Source organism: Ictidomys tridecemlineatus, chromosome 9 (genome assembly GCF_052094955.1).
Source record: "Ictidomys tridecemlineatus isolate mIctTri1 chromosome 9, mIctTri1.hap1, whole genome shotgun sequence".
NCBI classification, from domain to species: domain Eukaryota; kingdom Metazoa; phylum Chordata; class Mammalia; order Rodentia; family Sciuridae; genus Ictidomys; species Ictidomys tridecemlineatus.
Window position 1 is genome coordinate 121,355,761 of NC_135485.1, and position 24,076 is coordinate 121,379,836.

Sequence of the window (24,076 nt, forward strand, 5' to 3'; positions counted from 1 at the left end):
TGGTCCTCAGCTGCGGTGCTATTGGAAGGTGGTAGAGCCTTTAGGAGGGGGGCCTAGTGGGACGTTTTATGACATTAGGGGTGGTTCTTAAAGGAGATGGTAACACACTGGTCTTGCCTCTTCTTCCTTCTCTTCCTCCTCTTCTCCTCCCAGCCTCCCTATTCGCTGAGATCACAGGTGTGCCCCACTGCCTCCGGCCCCTCTCACTCAACTCTTACTGGTGTTCAATTTTAAAATTTTTTTTTTTTAATTTTTATTTATTTATTTTTTTTAGTTCTCGGCGGAAACAACATCTTTATTGGTATGTGGTGCTGAGGATCGAACCCGGGCCGCACGCATGCCAGGCGAGCGCGCTACCGCTTGAGCCACATCTCCAGCCCTGGTGTTCAATTTTAGCATAGAACAGAAACCTTGCTAAGTGGATATTTTTGAAATGGTTTCTTTTTATTTTGATTTGCATTATTTAATTTTAGACTTTAAAAATTATGTCACTTCTATGTACGGCGTTTCTCAGTGACTTCTGTGTTCCCGAGTAACGTATTTTGGTGACCTATATAACTGGGAAGAATCAGGTTTATTTGAGCACCTTGAAATGCACTCTGAAAAGACAAAAGACACTAAAAACCTTGGAGAAACAGAGGCAACTATTTTATAATTTCCTCTATTGGCTGACTGAGTTCATTGCTTTGAATTCCAAGAAGCTGTTTTTAAAATTCTTAACTAGGGATTCTGGTTTTTCTTTCTTCCTTTTTTTTTTAAATTCAATTTTAAATTATATTTCCTTCTAGTTTTGCCTTAAGAGAGAAATAATTGGTAATAGTTACTAGCAGTACAAAATGATGTGGTTGTATCAATTCACACCGCAAATCAGAAATTCAGCCTTTTAAATTAATTAGAACCTATACTACCTCACCAAGTGCTATGACCTAAAAGACTGATGCTTTGCCAGGGACCATTAGGATAATCTCTGTCCACCTATGAATGGTTTTGATCTTGGCCTTTTTGTTAATTGCCATATGCTATAGCTTGGATCTGGAAGGTTCCCCCAAAGGACCATGTATTGGTCCTCAGCTGCGGTGCTATTGGAAGGTGGTAGAGCCTTTCGGAGGGGGGCCTGGTGGGAGTTTTTATGACATTAGGGGTGGTTCTTAAAGGAGATGGTAACACACTGGTCTTTCCTCTTCTTCCTTCTTTTCCTCCTCTTCTGCCACTTCTCCTCCTCCTCCTTCCTTTTCTTCTTCTCCTCCTTTTCCTTCTTCTTCTTCTTTCTTCTTCTGCTCCTACCCATGAGTTGAATGGGTGGCATCCACCACACACTCCCAAGATCATGTTCTGCCTTACAATAGGTCTAAAAGAAATGGGACAACCAACCATGGCCAGACACCTCCAAAACCGAGAGCCAAAATAAGTCCTTCATCTTTTTAAGTTGATTTTCTCAGGTATTTATTGCAGCAATGGAAAACTGACTCACCTTGTGTGTAATTTGTCTGAGATATAAGCTTTTCTGGAATCTTACTTAGGTGTAATAAATTCTTTAAGACTGTAACCATTTTTGGTGGTATTTTTATTAGAAAAAATAACAAGCCAGTTAAGAGAATTTTAGAAACAATTTAGATACATTTGTATTAAAATAAAATTCCCAAACTCTGGAGCATTTTCCTAAATATTATCCGATCCAAATGGAAAGGCAATACTCCTAGGGGTGGGGGGAAATTGTCCTAATTTAGAAGAGTATTTTAAATTTTGAGCTACATTTTATTTTCTTCTTTTGCTCTTTTGAGAGTTAAGGTCTTAAAGCAAGTAAAATGAAGAGTCTTCGAAACCCCGAGAAACACTCTTTAAGATGGACACTTTTTTATTAAGATTCATTACTTGAATTTTCCATTTTTAGTTCAAGTAGACCTTCCATTTATAAACTTCACACTCCATTAGTATGTTGTCATTGTTGTTTATTGGCAATGCCTCTTCTTCTGCCACAAACATTAAACATGACCCAATTCCAAGAACTCCCTTATCAAAGGTACTTACGTAAACTAACAAACAAACCAGCGAGGGAAAAAGAATTACATGGGACCATTCTGAGAAGCAAAAGATCCCAGCATTATAAACAACATGGAAATAGATCATAGGATCCTATCATGTATCCCAAATCAAATGTATGTGGTCAGCAATGCAATTCTTCCCATTTCTGCAAGGAACTTATCCACTCTGGTTGACTATACAGTTTGTATACAATTTCTTCTCTCACTGCACCTCTATTAAAATGGAACACATGTCTATACAAGAGTTCATTCAAATGACAAAGTGCAGGAAACTGTTTTCATCTTTGCCTGTGCTTGGAAAGGATGGATAGGAGGAATCTTTGCAATTAGTGCTATCTTAATACTTCCTGGTTCAGTAGGAGGAAGCTTGCCTATTCTTCACTCTATCATTTCTTCTTGAGAAGTGATGTCATCTCAGTTCATTCATTTTTATTCTGAGATAAATCATAAGGTTTGCATTTGGTGAATGGTACCTGAGTAGACTTTCTTGTATGAAACTGAAATTGAAAACAGGTACAGGTATGTTCTTCCAAAAATGCAATTGTGATCAGGTACAAAATCCTAAGGCATACCAGTTTTAGCTGCTTATCCCAATTTCTCAAGAAAAACAGGAAGCTCCTATAATAGGAACTGCATTCTGGAAGTGCTAAGTGTATTATCAGAAGAAAAAGTGAAAGGAATAACTGTTTATAAAGCCATCCTGAGTATCTGCCTCCTACCTTCAAGCATGTATGTCTGATTCACTACAATGGAGAGGACTAGATGATTGGGAAGGAGGCCAGGTCTTCAACATGTCCCAGCTGTGAGATGCAGCCCTGTCACTGTTGACACTGGAGTCAAGTTCACCGGTATCATGGGATTGGACAACCTGAAAAACTTAGCAACACCTCTGTTTAGCAGGTTGACATTCAGTTTTCCTAAACTGAATCTCAGAGGTACTGAACCTGGACTAGCTTTTTGAAAAGAGGTCTGCAGGTATTACTTGTTTGTGGATTTTGAATGTTCATGTGTAAGAGGCAAAACTCCAACTTACTGAAACATAAGTTGAAAGACTGATGTTATATATGATTTTCTATTCCTTCCATGGATGCCTTGCAGTTAGATGCATCTCTCATGATACACAAATAATGTGAATGATACAGAAGCTCCTTTACTGGCACCCTGGCCGAGTTCTGGAAAGTGTTCCCAAAGTTGTTTATAAGACCAAAGTGATTTTATATAAGCAGCTGTTATCCCAATTTTTGGCAATGGGTAGGGTCATGGTACTTATAGTGTTCATGCCTTTTTTATATGCATGAAAATATACAAGTTGAAAGTTTATAAAAAGGAAAGCATCTATATTGTAAATAAATATCTAACCTATGTTTTAGTTTCTCAGAGCTGCCATAACAAATTACCATAAAGTGGATGACTTGAAAGAGCAGAAATTTACTCTCTCACAGTTCTGGAGGATAGGAGTCTGAAGTTCAGGTGTTGGCAGGGTTGGTCTTTTTTGAAGGTTCTGTCCTGGCGTTTTTTTTGAAGGTTCCATGCTTCTGTCCTGGCTCCTGGTGGTGTTCCTTGACTTGCAGACAATCCAGCTCTGTTTCCAGACTTGGTTCACAAAAACCTGCCATGCATGTTCTTCCCTGATCTTCCCACCCTCCTCCACCCTCCCCCCCACCCCGCCTCCTCTGGATTGATTCAGACAGGAAAAACTTCCTGAGCAGCCTTGCTCTGAAGACCCAGAGCCACAGGACAAAAGAAGCCTGAGCTTCTGAATCACTACTTAGTGGTCATGAACACCATTTTTAAGCTTTTATCATTAAGTCATATGAGTTTTGTTGTCACAGAACCTAGCATGACCTTAATTTAAGTATACTTGCCACAAATGGGGACTAAAGCTTACAGAACTCAGGACCAAGGAATGTGAGAATAACTGAAAAGGAATGTCATTATTGCTTGATTGCGATGTTGTCCCTACCTGATTAGTGCCAGGAAGTCTATGCAGCTGGTCACTCCCTTAAATGTCACCCATCAAATTGATGAACCATGTACTACATACACTACACTGCCATGCATTCTTCTCCTTGGTATGTCTTTATCTCATCTCCTTAATTAGAGGGTAAACTTGTTGGAGATTTTTGCTTTGCCTATTGCACTCCTAGCTTAAAGTCTACAGCAATGAAAAGGATCAATGTATACTTACTTGTATATTGGGTGGGCTGATTGTTTAAAGAAAGCTAAGTGCCAATTTTAGCAGCTAAACAATTTTGGGTGCATTTAATGACCTTCAAAAACAAGTGTCAAGGCTCAAGGAAAAAAAAATGTGGGTGGGGAGGGGAGGAGTTCCATGAAAATCCAAGGGAGATCATTGCAGGAGAGGAAAGGAATTGAGGAGTGGGGAAGGAACAGGAAAAGAGAGTAACAGTGAAATGAAATTGATCAAGTTATGCTGTGTACATATATGAATGTACCATAGTGTGTTTGGCCTTTATGTATATCTAATTTGGAAAAAAAAAAAAAAAAAGAAACTAGAAACCAATAGAAGGAAGACCAGTGGAGCAGAGGGAGGGGAACAGAGGGAGGGATGAGAGGAGGGAAGAGGGAAGCACTGGGGACTGAGGTGGAGCAAATTATATTGCAGGCTTTTATGACTATGTCAAAATGAACCCCACTATTATGCATATGTATTACGCACTAATAAAGAGAGGAGGGCGATGCAGTCAGATTGAAAACAGAGAGGCTAAACAGAAAAGGACAGACTTGATAGTACCCAGGGGCTGGTGTTGTTATTCCTGAGCTTATAACATCATTCGTGCTTAGCTTGATTTTATGAGGTTATAAATTCCCATTATTGAGTAAAACTGGCTTGTGTTAGATTGTTACCACTTGAAACTAAGAGATGGTCCCTAAATCAGCAGTCCCTAAAGCTTCCCAGTCTGGCACAGGACTTGGACATATGTGGTCTCTGTTAATTTGATATTCTCACTTTTGATGCTAGTCTGGTTCTGTTTTTTCAAACTGTTTTCCATTAAGACTTAAATAATATTCTTCATACTATATAAGCATAATAAATGTTCTGTAATTTTAAGGGTGATATATTTTTGTATCATGTGCCTCTTATAAATGCTTGTGTATAATCTACCTAAAGTTCTGAATTTTCTTCCTGATAGTGATTTAATAAGCTAACAAATGATTTGCAAAGTAGGTTCAGGGGAATTCTCTACTCCAGGAACATCTTTATTGCTACGCTAAAACCATGTTTGGATGGCACATAAAACAACTTGTAGCCTTCTCTGTAGCTTCCAGGAAAAATTGAAATTTTATGAGATTAATAAAATAGGCATAACAAAAATAACATCTTTCTAGATTCATGAGTAGTTTAGAGCTGATCATATGTTAAAAGGGCACTTCATTAGATTTAAAATTGGAAAACCTCAGTACATATTTTGTTGGAAGTGAAAGAAATGCAATGCAAACAAATTTGATGACCACAAATTTGATATCTAGTTAAGGATAATATACCTTTGTATATTATATATACATATAAATATATATTAATAATATATAGTGATATATAATATACCATATGTAATATATATCATATGTATATATATTTTATATATTATATACTCATATACAAATATATATTACTGTCACGACACATGTCTAAACCAGTCAGGGTCACTCCAGGTGAACTGGGCTGGCACAAAATAAGCACACAGAGACTACCTTTTTCTTTGGGTTCTGTGACAGCTCCTCTGACCCAGCTCCCACAAAGGAGGCAAAGGCAGGCAAGAAAGAGAGAGCACAGCACGCCTGGAAACCAGCTTTAATGGGGAGAAGCCATTCAAATGAGGCAAGAGGTCAGGTTTCAGAGGGTGGAGTCTAGCTTCTGACGTCTTGCAGGTCAGCAGGTTGACTGACATCTTGGAAGGCCACGCCCACATCATGTGCTGTGTGATGATCAAAGGCAGAGCAAGCCAAAGGGACATATACATGTACAGCCCAGACAGAGCTGCATCACCAGTCCAGACTGCTTTGTGGGCTCTAAATGCTCACAGCTCACACACACAGCCCATGGCTGGTTTGCCACATCTCCACATTCCCACCCCTCAAAGCTAGGGGGCGCTCAGCTCCTGTGTGGCTACTCCCAACATATTGTATATCTAATATTGATCTTAATAGATATGGAGGAATGATCCACGTGAATCAATCAAGGGAACTGTTTTAGTCAGCTTCTCACTGCTGTGACTAAAGGACCTGACAAGAACAATTAGAGGAGAAAGAGTTTATTTGGGGGTTCACCGTTTCAGAGGTCTCAGTCCATAGAAGGCAGACTCCATTCCTCAGGGCTCAAGGTGAGAGAGAACATCATGGTGGAAGAGTGTGGTGGAGGAAAACAGCTGGGAACATGGCTCCAGGAGGCAGAGAGAGGGAGAGGGAGAGGCTCCACTGGCCAGATACAAATATAAACCCAGAGGTATGTCCCCAGGGACCCAGCACCTCCAGCCAAATCTACTTGCCTAAATTATCACCTAGTTAATCCCTATTAGAGAATTAATTCTCTGATTGGGTTAAGGCTCTCATAACCCAGTCATTTCACCTCTGAACTTTCTTGCATTGTCTCACACATGAGCTTTTGGGACACACCTCACATCTAAACCTTAACAGGAATACAACCACTATTTTTTTTTTAATAGATGGACACAACACAATGCCTTTATTTTTATATAGTGCTGAGGATCGAACCCGGGTCCTGCATATGCTAGGCGAGCACTCTACCACTGAGCCACAATCCTAGCCCAACAACCACTATTTATTAGTTAACAGACTGAACATTTTAGTTCCAATATGTTTCCAGTTTGTTACCTAAGTTCTTGGGTTATTAAGGAGGAGACAATGATGATTATCTTCGAATACTGGAATATTCATTTTGGAATATGAATATTTTCCAAATCTCCGTAACTAAGAATTTGACAAGAACCAATAGTTATCATAATATAAAATGTTAATTAAATCATCTCTCAACTATTAAAATTAGCCTCCACCAAATATGCCACCAGCTTTATACGGGAGTTTCCTTCCTCTGGTCTGGATGGCTTTTCAGTTATAAAATAAATTGTGAGTCTTGTAATGTAGGATTTTATATAAATGAGGGAAGTTTTTAAAATAACTGTTGGAATCACATTGAAAGCTATTGACTAGTGAGAATCCAGCAGTTTTAAAAGTATTGGCAATTGAAGACCACAAAAATCAATAAAGACAATGAAACAGGGCTACAAAATAAAATGATTCAATATCTACAGTCAACCCTGGTCCTTGGAAAAATTGATAAAACTCTTGCATATTTTCAAAATACTTTCAATATATTATTCCCCTGCTATAATGTTATTTGCCACCAAAACATTATTTTGATCTATTCTTTGTATATTCTATAAGTTTACAATATAGGTAAGATTAAATAATCTAAATTTTGTTTTCAAAATGGAAATGACTTATTTTCATATTTTTTACTTTTATATTTCAAGACAAATGCTCAAAGAAACCTTATTTTTCTGACCCCAATTGAATCAAATATATGATATGTCAAGATCATTGCATTATCTTGAGCAACTAAAAAAAAAAAAAGAAATGAAACTTTATTTTTCTGAAAAGTTGGTCTCCATTTTATTTATTTTTTAATATTTATTTTTTAGTTGTAACAGGACACAATATATTTATTTATTTATTTCTATGTGGTGCTGAGGATTGAACCTAGGGAGGAGCGCTCTACAGCTGAGCTACAACCCCAGCCCCTTTGTTTTAAAAAGCATTTATTTTATGCGGGCTTTTCTTTGTTCTAACTTTTTTTTTTTTTTTTTTTGGTGGTGGTACTGGGGATTGAACCCAGGGCATTGTGCATGTGAGGCAAGCACTCTACCAACTGGGCTATATTCCTAGCTCCTGGTTCTCATTTTCTTTTAATAGTAAGGGCACCTTCTTGCCATATCTTTCTGACAGTTTTTGTTTGTTTCCTGAACCAAACTGTAAAATCCTTAAATGCAAGTACCTTCTTTATTTCATCTTTGATTTTCATAATGTCCAGCCAAATACCTGATCATAAAGTTGACAAAATAAATAAATAGATGCTTGGATGAAACTACTATGTTTCTGGACTAAATAATCTCTTAAAGCCCTTAAAATTTAGCATTTCCTAAACATTTTACATTTGCCTTCTTTTTTATTTTATATATTTTTTATTATATAATATATTATATAATAAAATTATATTATATATTTGTTTTATATATATATATATATAAATGAGATAGGGTCTCTGTAAATTCCTTAGGGCCTCACCAAGTTGTTGAGGCTGGCTCTGGACTTGTGATCCTCCTCCCTTAGCCTCCCAAGCTGCTGGGTTATAGGCATGCGTCACCACACTCCACTTCAGTTGCATTTTAAATATAAATAACCATCATTTTTTTAAAAAGGTTCTTATGATGGCCAAAGGAATCAATCATTCATAAAGCCATTTTTTCCTCTTTTGTCCCTAATGAGGGTCAACTCTTAGATGAGAAATCAATCAGCTCATCCTCTAAGAGTTATAAGACATGCTTGAGTGTGGTTACAGTACAGATTCCAGGAGCCAGAATCTGCTGATGAACTGCTACCAAAATGGGGTTGGGATAGTCCAGGAGTGATTGGAAGCCAGCTGGACATCCAGTAAAATTGGCACTAGGTGTGTTTTGCACACTTGGCCTTCAGTTACAGACATACCTCTTAGATTCATTTAATGGAAATGAAGCCTCAAAGAGTCTCTCTGCGAGGCCTGAAAACATGTGACTCAGACGAAACATATTAAGTTCATTATGGCAAATTGGTCTTTGGACCCCAGTGACTGCAGGGTTGCAGGGAAGACAAAAAGCCCTGCTGCTGTCAGGACCTTGGAAATCTGCCACTGGAGATACAAGGAGAGGTAGGAAAGGACTCCCAGATTCAAAATGGGCGTCATTATCCAATTAAAATAGATTGATTTAATGGTTAGAGGATGATATAATGTGCCTAAGGACCCATAAAGGCCTTTTGTGAGCTTGAACAAGCATTCTAAAAGTCCCTGGGGTTCTAAGCAGGGATGTGTGAGCTCTGCATTTGAAGGCCCTTGAGTGCCTCATACAGTCCCAAATTAACATGAGCACTTGACATCTTCTGTCTGCCTTAGTGACAATGATGACAGGTGATGTAAGGTAATTCAATTTATTGATCATCTGCTAATGTGACAGATGCTCTATTCGACACAGGGCTATCAACGTTTCTTTGAAATGCTCTGAGAGTTATCAAACAAGGTATATGGTCAGAATGCCATCTAGAAGTATCCTGAACATAAGTCAATTTAATTGCAATGGAATAGAATTTAGGTCAAATTCCTTGACTTTCAAGGTGAATGGACTTTGGAACAAGGATTTTATAACTGCACACATACAGCTTTGTTGGGCAAGTCCATCATGAAATAATTGGGTCTAGAGTTGGGGGCTGCTTGGTATGGGCGCTTCCTGGAGTAGTTTTAAGCCTTTTGTACTAAGATCTGTTCAAGGAGCAAAATTCAGCAGAAGATTCAGGGCTTTAGTTGTAGCTTTCATGGAATTATGTATGGATGAGACTTAATTTTAGGTGAAAGAATTTCCCTAGAATAGGAGGTGAACAAGTTCCAAATTGCTTCCTTTCTAAAGGTTTGCCATAAGCCTTAGAAGCCACATAACAGGACGTCTATTCATGTATTAGACTTATCCACATTTTTCCCTTTCAAAGGAACTTTTGACTTGACTATTAGTAAAATAGAAATAATTTTTAAAAAGAAAGCAAACTAATGCATATACTATATCATGAATATACTACCTCAAACACTAAAATTTGATTCCAAACTTCCTTACTGCTAAGGCAAGGAGGGAAGGATAACTGACTATATCACTCTTATTGGAAACAATCAAATCAAGTTTTAAAGAAGAAAAACAATCTTCTAGACCCTAGATGAAAATTGCTCACATGGAGCTTTGTCCAGAAGGAATGAAGTGATGTAATGAAAAATCCTCACACATTTTTAGAATTTAAAAGTGAATGCCATCTGTTTCTCTCTTCTGGCAACTTTTGCTAAAAGGCTAAAAGAATACTATTAAAGCATAACTTAAAGGTGACAAAGTATTCTGCATTCCAATTGTCTAATTCAAGCCAAGGTTAGAACTTAGAGGCATAAATGGTCCTTAGAAAAGTAAATGGACAGCATTACCCCTTTATTTTATAGATCTCATGCTTTTTCCTCCCTTTCCACAGCATTTATAGTTTCATCAATAACATCTTCTATAACATACAGTAATGCTCAAAGATGGGGGAAGAGGTATGAAAAGGTGCTAGTATCTATTCTGAAAGGTAATTTTCAGGGCCTAGACCTGCCACCTTGCACCGAAGAATTTATGCTTCAGATAACTTCCCTATATATATAGTTCCTTTCATCTTGGTTTTTGATGGGAGCATAGAAGAAGACTTTTAGGACTTTTTATTTTGGATGATGCTATAATTTGGATCTTAATTGTCTTTCAAGGGTCCATGAACTAAAATCTCGATCCCCAGCATGGTGCTACTGAGAAATGGTGAAACCTTTAGAGTTGGAGTCTGTGGGAAGTCTTTAAGATTACTGGGCATGCCCTTAAAAGAACCTCAGACTTCTCCTCTTCTTCCTCGTTCCCCACAAGATGAGTGGATTTGCTTTGCCTTGTACTTCCACTATGACATGCTGCCACAGGCCCAAAACAATGCGAAGAGACCATCATGGACCATGTTTTGGCTTTTGTGTTGCTAAGACCAAAATTCCATAAAGAACAACTTAAAGGAGGAAAGTTTTATTTGGGGCTCATGGTCTCAGAGATCTCAGTCCATGGATGGCCGACACCACTGCTTTGGGCCCAAGGTGAGGCAGCACATTATGCAGGCAGGAAATGGCAAAGGAAACCTGCTTAGTTCATGGCAGAGTCAGGAAGGAGAAAAAGAAGGAAGCCCCACCTCCAACCCCCGATAGGAAGATGCCCCCTTCCAGGGCACACTTCCAGTGACCCCCTAACTTCAGCCACATCCCGCTATCTACAGTTACCCCCCAGTCATTCCATTCAAACTAGGGTGGAATGATTAGGTTTCTGCTCTCACAATTCAATCATTTAACCTCTGAGGATTCTTACATTAATAGGAGATTTAGGGGATACCTCATAGCCAAACAACAACAGACTGAAGCTTCTGAAATCATGAGTCAAAATATACCTTTCCTCTTCATAATTTGCTTGATCTCAGATATTTATTACAGTAATGAAAAGCTGACTAGCACAGATGGGGTCCTGAGTGCCAACTGAAGGCACATCCCAAAAAGAAGGCCTCATTGCCAGGAGAACTGCTGTGACAAGTTCACCCAGGCTCTCACTATGAAAACATTTTTTTTTAAAGTCAGTAATTTCATTATGAATATAGTTGTATATTTACTTGAGTATTTTTTTAATCCATTTCAGTTTACCAAATCTCTTGTTCTAGGAAAGGCAGAGATTACATTGGCCTTGATGTTCATCAAACTGCTACAGTCATAGAAAACCCCAAGAACGCTCCTAAAGGGCCTGCCAGCATGATGCCACTTCTAGAGGAGCAGGATCTGTCCTTCACTACTGTTCTGGGAAGCTGAGCCACATAAGGTGACGCTAATAGATGATTACTGCCAGATAAACTTGCCCAGAGGGGAGAAAGACATGAACCTGAATGGACCACACTCCTACTAAACTACCATTGGTTTCCATCCTTCAACTCTACCTCTTGTCCAACCTAGGAAAACACAACTGGAGAAGGAAAAAAATCAGCATACTCTGTAGAAGAACCAAAGGGACATAAAATCACTGTAGTATATACGTCTATCTCACTTTCACCACTTGAAAGCTTTGGCTAAGACAACTGACGTCTATGAACTACTTATAAGATAGATGGCTGGGATCTATGCCCCTCCTTGTCACTGAGGAGCATTTATTAAAGGGATGACAGGTTCTTGTAAGCCCAGAATATTTTACAACCAACTGAATAAATAAAAATATAATAAAATGTATGTCCTTTGTCATCAACTAAGAAGGCATACATGTGAGACAGTTTTTATGAGCTCAATCCTTTAAATTTATGATGCGAGATATGTGGGAAAAGCAACAGAAACTTTAGTCATGGTCCATTGGGTTTGACCATAATTTTAAAAAGAAAGAAAGAAAAATGGTTTAGGCCATAAAATCCTCCATTTGGCTTAAAAGTGCTTCCATCTTCCCACTAATTATTGTAGTAATTATTTAGTCTGAGAATCTGGGTTTCCTGCTGTGGAGGCGGCAACACTGGGCAGCCCAGCAAGAGTACAGAGGTGCTCGGGACACTAGGTGGAAATGGCCGTGTGTGGCAGAAGCCTTTCATTCACGCAGCTTTGCTGGCCTCCCACATCCAGTCCACAGCAAGTCCAACTATCCTTCCTGTGAACTATCCTTCTTACTTGTCTCTCTAACTAGATGTGACTTTTTTGAGGACAGGGACTTAAACTTTTATTCTTGTGTATGCTTGGGATGCACCATTAGGTCTTAAACATGGTAGAGCAGTGGTGTTTTTAGTGATGATGAGCATTTACTAACTGAAGAGTAATGATTTGGAAAACTTCCCATTGGAAAAGAGGGATTTGGAGGGACTTTAAAAAGGAGTCTGATCAAAATGACACAGGAATGCATACCTAAAAACACATAAATATACAGATACCCGCTATGCCAAAAACATAGCAATAATAGATAAAATAAATAAAGAGAAAACCAAAAAATGAGATGTAACCATTGGCCAAAAATTGATCATAAATGTCAACTGGTGAGCTGAGCTGAAGCCAGTGACCTCCTGGGCTATAGGACTGGAAGGCGGTGAGGAAGGGCAGAGAGAGTGAATAGGTAATCCATTCCTGTGAAATGACTGAAACTAGACAGGTCTACTGTGCAGTGAAGCTAAGAGAAATCAACAAAGAGGAAATGAAGTTCCCCAGATGAAGCTAATTTTATAAAATAGTCCAATAAAATATTAATAGAAGTTTAGAAAGACAAAACAGTAAAAAAAAATAAAGATACAAAAGAATAAAAATAATTTAAAATAATAATGATAAATAAGTACAATAAAAGGGAAAATTAAAAGTAGAAGTCTTGAAAATGAAAAACACCATATATAAAATAAAAAGAGCAATATACTACATACATGCTAGACAAAAAATGGTTATGACTGAACAGTGAATTGGAGAAAAGACAGGACTAAAGAATTCACCCATAACACACAGGCACTTAAATTAAGAATATAAGAGAATCAAGAGACGCCAACATGAATCTAATGGGAGTTAGAAAAAAAAAAGAAAATGGAAGGAATGTGACAAAGCAAAATTTAAAGAACTATGTATTAAGGGCTGTGGGTAGGAGTCAATGGTAGAACACTTACCTAGCACATATGAGGCACTGGATTCGATCCTCAGCACCACATACAAATAAATAATTAAATAAATAAAAACATGACATCTCAGATTTATAATCCACTATAAATACCTATAAGAATAAATAAAATTATTCCACACATTAAACCCATCATAATAAAGCTGTATTTTGAGGCACATAGAGCTTAAAAATATGTATATTATGTTTGTATGTGTATGTGTGTGTGTGTGTGTGTGTGTGTATTTCTCAAAAGAATTATGCCAAAACTAAGCCACACAAAAGGGAATCCCATGATTATCTCAGTAGATATTGAAAAAGAATTTGACAAAATACAGCACCCATTCATGGTTAAAACATGAGAAAAACTAAAGAAAGAAAGTAAAGAAGACCTTAGAAGATGGAAAGATCTACCTTGCTCTTGGATTGGCAGAATTAATATTATCCAAATGACCATACTATATATAAAATATATACATAATTCCATTATGTATATATGCCATCAGGAACCATATGCTCTTTAATCTCCATTGCTAAAAGATTTCATACTTGATGGTACTATCCAATGCAACTGGCCAAGAAAAAAAACACTCTGCCTGAGGAATTAGAAAAGAATCACAACTTCTCTCTCCTACTCAAAGTTTCCCTCTCACACCCAACCTCGCCCAACACATACTGATCTCTTCTCTTCAGAAGTTCCTCATGTTCCCCGCTCCCTCTACTTTGAATCAGACACCCTCTCTTCTAATTTCTCATGGTTAGAGAAGTGGCCAACTTGATGTTCCATGAGTAGAGGAAGGAAAGACATCAAAGGGTTTTCCATTCTGTTTCATACTTTGATTTTTTTATGAGGCTTAAAGTTTCTAAGATATCTCACATGGTGAACATAAGCTTTCTCCTGAAATCCTTTATCCTATCTACAATGGGATTTTCTCCAACTCTACAATTTGTCCTTCTTGTTACTTGTCCTTTTCTGGACTCAGGATTAGAAAACAAACCTCAATAAAGAAGATCTACATGATCATCACTTTTAACCTCACTTTTCATGATTTTTCTCCTGCCTAGCAGATAAAGGTTGTCATCCTAAAGCATGGTAATCTCAACATGTCTGTCCTTAAAAATGTGACTGCGCTTTGATATAACAACTGAATTCGTAAGAATTTTTCCAAGAAAAGTGTCATAGTTTGGACAAAGATATCTATCTCAGCATTACTTATAATAGTAAATTTTAAATAATGGAAATATTTAATAACATGAAATTAAGTTAATTAGAGATCATTAGTCTCATGGAATATTTTTCAGCCAATTCAAAATTGTGTTGCAAGAAAATATTTGGTGACATGTGCTTGATGGCCTATTAAGTGACAAAGTAGGCCACAAAACCTTGTTCGAAAGGTTTTGTCACTATTATTTTGATGATAGATATGTGCCTGTGAAAGACCCTAGCCCAGTCAGCCCAGTTACCTAAGGCCAAGATATGAAACCAAGATACCAGGCACGCCATAAACAGGTTCAGGCGCCAGGCATGCTCTCCGGACAACCGGTTGAAGAACAGAGCACCCGCATCCTGAGGCATGAATGAATAAACTGGAACAGATAAGCAGGAACAGAAAGAATAGAATGCAGACCTGTACCCCCTAGGTGGCCTATATGCTAGATTTAAACAAACCAATAAGAAACCTGTTGCTTCCCGCGCGCGCGAAACCTGTCCCAAACCCTATAAAAATCTCTGTATCCCCAAGCCCGGTGTGCCAGTTCACCAAAGCTCCGGCTGAGGTTCTACTGGGCACCCGCAGGCGCCTGTGTCCCAATAAACCAACCTCTTGCTTTTGCAGCCAGTGTTTCGTGTGATTCTCCTTGGACAGGGATACGGGGGTCTTTCATTGGACGGGGGTCTTTCACCTGAGAAAAAGTACAGAAAGAGGAGCTACCACAAAAATCTTAATTTGCTTACCTCAGGATAGCACAATGGCAAGGTATATCCGGTTTATTTGTTTGTGTGATGTTTTTCTTTTCCCTTTCTTTCTGCACCCCAAAGGGGGAAGAAATGTGTTGTCCTGACAGTGTCCGGCTGGAAGTTGGACCAGCTCGAATAACTGGACCACAGTGTTCTCCTGATGAACGTAAACAATTTCACACTGCACTGACCACATGTGACCTCCATCTGTGACTGCCATGAAGGAAGACAAACACAAGACCATTCTGTAAACATGTCTGAGCACAGACAAAAATAAAAATACCGTGGAAACCACAACAGCCAGACAAAAATGGCTTTACGCTTCTTCGTTAACTACAGCATTAGCCCTTTCTGCTCTTCCACCTTTAAAGATTTTTTTTAAAAAAATAATAAAATATATCCAATTAAAGAATTTCCTTTTTCTCGACTTCCTGAGAGCATCCAAACGACTTATCCTACCCAAAATAACCTGACAGTAGCTGTAACAAGTTTCTGCAACCCCCTCTTACCTCCAGGAGCCTCTCTTGCTACCACAACATCAATAAATCTAACTTTGCTTTACTGTAGATGTGTTGCTGGTGACCTTGTCCAGAGATAGTCATTAATATAAGTTGTATGCATGAAGCATATATTCCTTTCATAACTATAGAGAAAACTATATAAATTAAATATTATCTATCCAAGAATACATCAAGTGAATTTCAACCTCTGGAAAAAGAGATGGACCCTCAGCTGTCACTGGGTTCTCACATTTCCAGTGAGCCAGTCCTGCAACCAGCTGCAGGAGCTTAGCCCCTCAGGTGCCCTTAGCTGTGGGAACTGTGAGTACTTCCATGCATGCAGAGCAGGGCTTCTCAGCGGGAACACTACACTTTGGGCCAGATGACTCTTTATCATGAGGCTGTCCTGCTCATTGGAGAATGTTAACACCATCCCTGGGTCTCTACCAATTGATGCAAATAGCATCCTTCTGGGGTGACCACTAAATATGTCTCCAGACAATTTCCCCTGAAAGGAGGGAAGGGAAGATTTCCACAGTTGGGAACCATGATGTAGACAGAGGACAATGGAAAGAGGGAAATTCCTGGCTAAGTTTTTAGAAGGCTTAGAAGCATGGATTCTTCATTCTTGAGAGTGGAGATAGTCACTTTTGTCCAGTCTACCTTGTGGGGATAGTGAGAGGTGAGAGAAAAGACATAAGAAGGCTTGAAAATACTGGAAGAGATAACCATTTATTTAATAAAAATCTATCAAGTGTCTACTGAATGCAAGATATATAAAAGGTGTTTAAAACTATCAAAGAGTTCCACCGAATAGACACTGATACCCTAAATCCAGAAAAAGGACAAAATAGAGTTTTTATAGATCATTTAAAGTGGTATAATAATGCAATGACAAAGATACCCTCAGAAATAATCATATAATTAATTATATGATTAAATTTATTTAAGCATATAAATTTATTTAATTTGAATTTGCCCAATGTAGCTTAGTACAGAAAATCAATTTTCATCTAAGAAATAAGAAAATCAAATCATCTGTCCCAAGAGCAATCCTTCAGAGTATTTTTTGAATCTCAGTTTCCATCTTAACAAAGAACTGCTAACCACACTCAGGAGGAAAGAAAATAAAGAGAAACTTAACACAATACATTAATGCATGATTACATGCTGGGAATAATCATTTCTGGATCTTCTAAATGAATAACAATAGGATGATGGTCAAAAATGAAAACTGAAGAGTCCAAAATAATAATATGAAAAGCTTTTAAGTAAGAGCAATATAACACCAAATTTCCCAGGTGTAAAGATGACTCAATGCAAGTGGCATAGTTGAGTGACCATGTGAGCTCCCTATGACATTTTTTAAAAGGTGTTGTAAATAATGAAATTAGCCTTGGAGTCTTCACCAAACTGATAATTTCTCATAATGGTTTTTTTTTTTTTTCTAAATGTGAAGGTTTTTATTTTTCTTTTCCATTTTCTGGAAAAATAGAAATCAGCTGTTTTCATTTATAAAAATGTTATTGAAATGTGTTACTAAAGACTTTTTTAATCAACTTGCAAACAACCAGATAGATTACTTGCAAAGGATTAGTTGTTTCTTATCTTGCTTTTTAAAATGTGAAAATGAGACTGGCCTACATTTATAAATATGTTTTACAGGACTGAGATACCAAGATTAAAATCTTTCTCCTGCATGGTTATTTAATGTAGTAATTACAGGGAAACAAGATAGTTTTAAAACAAATTCAAAGGGTTTAAAGATGTTAAGTTCAGGCTCTGCTTACACTTACACTCCAGAGACACCTGAGCCCAGCAGGTGATTGAGCTCCTGGGGTTCTTTTTATAACGAAGTGACTTAGAATAGGAAGCTTTGGGGGCCAGAAAGAGGCTCCTTGGCCACCTGTGCAGCTCTTGCCAGAGCTTCAGACAACCCAGCATTCCCTTTCCCCAGCTTCCTGACACTCACCCCTGCCACCCACAGGCTCCACACCTCCCTGGGAACCGGAACCTGCTATCCTTTTCCCCTTTTTAAAATACTCCCTGTTGAAGTTTCACATTTCCTCATATACAAGTATCTGGCAAAAAAAAAAAAAAAAAAAAAAGTAACATAAATGAAATACAAAAAAGATGAGCAATAATTTCAATATACAGAAAATAATCCCATCATTGAACTTTTTTTATATATAAAGATAGAAACCTGGACACAATTATCTGACCTAGTTTTGCCATCTTTTTTCTTTCTTTCTTTCTTTTTCCTTTTAAGAAACACACCTTCTCACTCTCTTTTCTTGGTTGCCAAAGCAGACTGTAGGTGGTGCCTATCATCCTTCAGTGAGTTGCACTTGGCACTCTGGACCGTGCTGACCAGACATGCTTTCTTTTCTAATAAGCAATACCTGCATCCCTGCCTGGCTTAAGCAGATGGAATACGTCACATTTCTCAACTCACTACCCGTTATCTGCAGGAGAAATGCAGGTCTGAGATAATTTCGATGGAAAGAACCCAGATGTTATGGTTTTGTTATGCTTAAATTCAGGACCCCCCCAAAACCATCAGAGACCCAGATAGATGTGAGCAGCAAAGGTGTTTATTGCGAGCTAGCTCGGTCCTCCGCGCACACACAGCAACTGGTGATGCTGAGAGGCCCCAGCCCAGGGTTTGCAGCAGTTTTATACACTCTTTGGGGAAGGCAGGGACCCCACATACATCATAGCATCTCTTAGCAAATCATCACACACCGCGGGAAAATCATAAAACATGATTAGCACATTCACTGGCAGGAACAAGTTGGGTAGGGGTTATTGGTTAGTACAAGAGGGGGATTCGTTTGAACTGATTGGTTTAAGCCAAGAGGGGTGTACGTGCTGAACTACATGGTTTCCCAACACGTTATCAACCACCATAAACTACTGGGAGGGTCATCTGGCTTCCCAGGTATTTCCCTGTCTTATGCTGATTGGTGGCTGCTAGGGGGTTGCTATGGGTCCCCACCTAGCCTGACTGAGTCAGGGACACCTGGTGCAGCAGATCTCTCCTGTTATTTGTAGATAAACAACTCAGCAAGGTGGGTATGTGCCTAGGGGTGCTCTGTGGGTCTTTCCAAGGGCAAGGGTCACACCCCCTTCCTTGGACAGGCTTTGCTCTGAGGTAGGGGCTGGTTTTTCAGTTTGGATGTGAGGCATCCCCCAAAAGCTCACATGTGAGACAATGCAGGAAGGTTCAGAGGAGAAAATGATTGGGATATAAGAGTCTTAACTCAATCAGTGAATTAATCCAGAGTAACTGAGTGGTAACTGAAGTGGTAGGGTGTGGCTGGAGGAGGTGGGACTTGGGGGTGTGGCTTTGGGGTCTATATATTTTGTATCTGGAGAACAGAAACTCTCTGCTTCCTGACCATTATGTAAACTGCATCCCTCTGCCACACTCTTCCACCTTGATGTTCTGCCTCCCCTCAAGCCCCGAAGAATGGAGCCAACCTTCCATGGACTAAGACCTCTGAAACCATGAGCCCTCAAATAACCTTTTCCTGCCCTAAAACTGTTCGGGTCAGGTCTTTTAATCACAGCAGCGAAAAGCTGACTTAAACACCAGGAAACTGGTGACCATATCCCGAAACTCAGGGAAATAAGAATGATTCCTCCTAACCATGAAACCTGGAAGAATAAATGGTTAAGAGTGCAATCAGCGTGGGCCAAGATGACCTCGAGTAGTCATTGCCATTGGGGACTTGGAAGTCTGATGTCATTCTGATGTTAATAGAAAGTCAAGAGGTGGTCCTGGGTGATTTTCTCTGGAAACTTTTCTGGGATCCCCAATAAAATTGGAGTGCAGGAGAGGCACATTGTCCCTCTCCTCTCTGGGAAGTCCCACTGTCTCCCTTGAGATCATCCCCTTTCCATTTCCCTGTCCTTTCAATGAACTCATTCCTGTTTCCCCAAGTGAAATGTCTGAAATCTTTCTAATTTGATCACAAGAATCAGGGTTTGAAGAAGGGGTCTTCGCATTGCCGCAGTTTTCTGGGCGGTCCCAGCTCCGTAACACTGTTGGAGTCACATGCTTGCACTAATCCTTTACTTGAGTTAATCTTTACATTTATTTTTTTTAATTGATTTTTTTAAAAAAATAAATGACAGTGGAATGCATTACAATTCTTATCACATGTATACAGCACAATTTTTCATGTCTCTGGTTGTATATAAAGTATGTTGACATCAATTTGTGTCTTCATACATGTACTTTGGATAATGTGGCAGGAGCAGTACACTGAGGTACAAGGGCTTAGAGTAAATCTGAAGGATGGATTCCTGATCGTGAAGACCATTAAATCCAAGAAAGGATGGCAAAAATTAGGTCATATTTTTGTACATTTGAAAATGTTGTGTATCTGTCTGCTACCTAGAAAGCCACTGCATACCCTGGAAGTACGTAGCAATACAGGGGAGACCAAGGTGATCCATCCATCCTTTGATATTTAATAGGAAGGTGATTGGAATCTTTTGGCAGCTTGTAATTTTAACTGCTCAGAGTGGCATGGACTTCACTGCACTGCTGATTATCCACCCATCTGTATTTTAGAGTAGCCTGGATATTATTTTTAAAATACCAATGCATTTGCCCCAGAAATTTTTATTTAATTAGTCTTGGATGGACCTGTGTCATCTGTGTATTTTAAGAGCTTCCTAAGTGATTCTTGTGTCCATCCAGGATTGAGAACCACTGGAGAAGACTCTAGCTCCATCTCTGATCTACTGGAGTGGAAGTTCTTGGGTCTAAGTTTCTGGCAATTGGTATTTGCGGAGCACCCCCAAATTCTTCACCGGGAAAAAATTCCAGATCGAATATTCATTAGGTGCTCACAGTAACCCTCTGCAGGGGCCACGCAGATGCCTTCTGTCTTATGCAGATGATGCATGTGCAGAGAAGTTAAAGGATTCATTGAAGTTTATCCAATCAGAAGCGATGGCATGGGCCAGGACTTCGGCCTCAGAGCTCCCTACCCTGGAGTGCTTAACACCTAGAATGTCAACTACATAGCTGTCTGTTAGGTCTGGTTCCTGGATATACCCTTTAGAAGTACTTTACTCTTCCATTGTATTTCTAGATTTTCTTTCTTGATGCAGAAATGTTCTTTGGTCCAATTAATTTAGTTGCTAAAATGATGCATCCTCTTTATATTGCCTTGTCTCCTTCCAGTTCTTTCCTTGCCTTATCTGGTATGCCATTTATCTTGCCATTGTTTATTTGGTCCCTGATTCTATTAAGTGCCTTCATTGCCACCAATGACTACCAATCATCAGGGAGAGAGTGATTTAGGCTTCTTCTACTAAGTCTGAGGCCCAGGAACCTCTGCAAGGAGAAAGCCACTTAGCACTGCACAGTGCTGCTCCCAGCCAGCAGAGCTGCCCCAGGATAGCAACCATAGGCCTTCTAGCTGGAACTCATTATGCTCCTACTGTATGCGGACTAATCTGAGATGTAGGGGTAGAAGGGAGTAGAGAGAGTCTCTACCTTGTTTATTTCTCAGATGTATTGTCTGTCCCCAGCACCCAGGATTTTTTTGTGTGTTGTTCACTGTTTTATTGGCAGAACCTGGAGGACAGCCTCAGGAAATAGCTTTTGGGTCTAAACACTGGTAGTTCCTTCATGTCTGGGTAACCAGCTTTAGGTAGGCCTCTTAGTTATTCAAAGTGCCTACCGTGTGTTATTTCCTAAATTACTCAATGACCAATCCGCCTCAGTTCCTAGTCCTATTTTGTCTTTATTATGATTTACTGAACATATTTCTCTTCTGATGTTGAGCTAGCTTTATGGTTTTATGATTAATACAGAAACAACCTGGAACAGCATTTTGTCACTTACCTTAATGAAAGCGCACCATTATGAGACTCTGCCAGAGAAAAACACTGCAAACATGTCAGACCTTTCTTGACACATATTTACTCTTCCATTGTATTTCTAAATTTTCTTCCTCTTTTTCTAACATTTACTGGGTTCTGGATGCCAACTTCTTCCAGGAGACCCCGGATAGGACCTCCATTCATGATAGCTTTGAAACAACGTGGGGAGAAGAGATGTGTCCTTGGCCTAATAGGATGAAGAATTCCAAACGTGTGGTTCCATTTTAGGAAGACACAGGGCTGCTCTTAGTTAGGAGAGTAGTTTATTTTCTCCAGAGGTTAAATTGAAATGTTTTCTGGCATTTCTCTTAATGATAATGAAAATGGCAAAATACATGTGCATTAGTCTACTATTTTATTTGAGGCAGGATCAAAGATTCTTCTGACGTGCTAGACACACCATGGTCTTACCAGCAGCAGTGGTGAATGGCTAAATAGGAATATGATGCAAATCAGCATACCCAATCAGTATTATGATCTGAGTTCCAGGAAGAAAATTTCCAATCCTTTTAATTCTGCTATGCACCATTATTTCTTGCCAAATGAAGAAAAATAAAATAAAATACAAAGCATCCACACTGAACTTCGAACACGTCCTTACATAATAGTTTTTATTCCACCAGCAATAAAGTGTCCTCGGAGGACCTGAGACCCACATTCCTGAGGACATTGCTTGACATTGATTGATTGCCTTCTAATATATTTTCCAAGCTACCTGCTTGAATGTTCCCACCACAAATATGGCTCAAAATCTAGCCAGTCCTCCTGAGTCATCCCACATGACCACTCCTGTCTGCACTCTGTACTGGGCTGATATTATTTCATTTGGACTTTCTAATACCCCCATTTAGGTTGATGTGATGTTCTATTGCTCCCTCTGCTTGTTCCATAGACTCTGGATGGTACCACCACAATTTTTGAGCGCAAGGACCCTCCTCTGTGTCTTTCAATCCTTGAATCTCTCAATAGTTGGCACACAGTAGGAGCACACTGACTGCAGTCAGAAGCCCTGTGGTTGCTGTCCTGGGGCAGCTCAGCTTTCTGGGATCAACACTATGCAACACTAAATGGGCTTCTCCCTGTGCAGGTTCCTGAGCCTCAGACATAGAAGGAGAAGCCAAGCCACTCTCCTAGCATTGTATGGTAGCTATCAGCAGTGAAGGCATTTTGCAGAATGGGGAGCAATAAATAAGAAATAACTGTCTGTACAAGACCTAACAAGATGGCGGCTCAGGCCCCTGCTCTTCTGGCTGTTTTGCCCTTACCCTCATAGTCAGAGAAAATAATTATTGAATTCAGGTCCCCGTTCCTGTGTTATAACCCCCTTTCACCAACCTTCCTTCTTCCTGTTTTTCTTTTCTTCCTTTCTCCTTTCCTGACTCTTCTTTCTTCACGCACTCGTATCCCTGGCCCTTTCCTGATTTTACCATTCATGGAGTTTCCCACAATGCTTTGCAGTCAATATTATGCAAATTTAAGGATGAGAAAGCCTTGATATCTGCCTTCCAGAAACTTAAACGCTCCTTGGGGAGATGAAACCTGAAAACAGGTAGCAACTACACGGCAATCAGATGGATGGAGAGTTTAAGGAAGGAATACTTTACAAAGATGTGAATAATGTTAGGGGAATCACAGAGGATGGAAAATGACCCAAGAATTAACCATAGGGGAAAGCCATTGGCACCCCTAAACCCAAAGGGCAAAAGAGGAGACTGGAACCCAGAGAAGGTTATAGCCATGGAATCGGGCTGCTCAGGAGTGGTGGCAGCCTCCTGTACTCTGTATGAATGCCATCTTGCTCCTTGCCTTTCTCTGCCTCATCAATCACTGCCCTCCTTGTCTTCCCATGGTTCTAATTCAAGTCTTTATTTTCTATCACCTCTACTTTTCTCCATCAGGACACTCCATCTATAGCTATCTTGTAGCATAGAAATAAATCCTGGCCCTTGGCTGTGTGGATGTGTGTGTGTGTGTGTGTGTGTGTGTGTGTGTGTGTGTTACAAACCAGCATCTCAGGGTTTTGTCAATTGTGTTAACCAATTTTCCGTCACTATGACAAAATACCTGAGAAAAATAAACTCAAAGGAGGAAAGGTTTATCTTGGCTCTGATTTCAGAGTTTTCAGTCCATGGTTGCTTGAACCTATCACTTTGTCCTGTGGCAGAACAGCAAGGCAAGAGTACATAGTGGAACAAAGCTGCT

The 24,076-nt window shown here is 39.3% G+C and overlaps 1 protein-coding gene across 1 annotated transcript in view; it reads left to right on the forward strand.

Moving 5' to 3' along the window:
• The window catches only part of LOC120892573 (uncharacterized), a 95,823-nt gene extending 79,809 nt beyond the window's left edge, over positions 1–16,014 (forward strand). Inside the window, exons 7-8 of the mRNA XM_078021991.1 lie at positions 11,577–11,731; positions 15,552–16,014. Coding sequence (XP_077878117.1) covers positions 11,577–11,721 — 145 coding nt within the window. The 3' untranslated portion in view covers positions 11,722–11,731; positions 15,552–16,014. The remainder of the gene's footprint in view (positions 1–11,576; positions 11,732–15,551) is intronic.
• Positions 16,015–24,076: the final 8,062 nt, after the last annotated feature.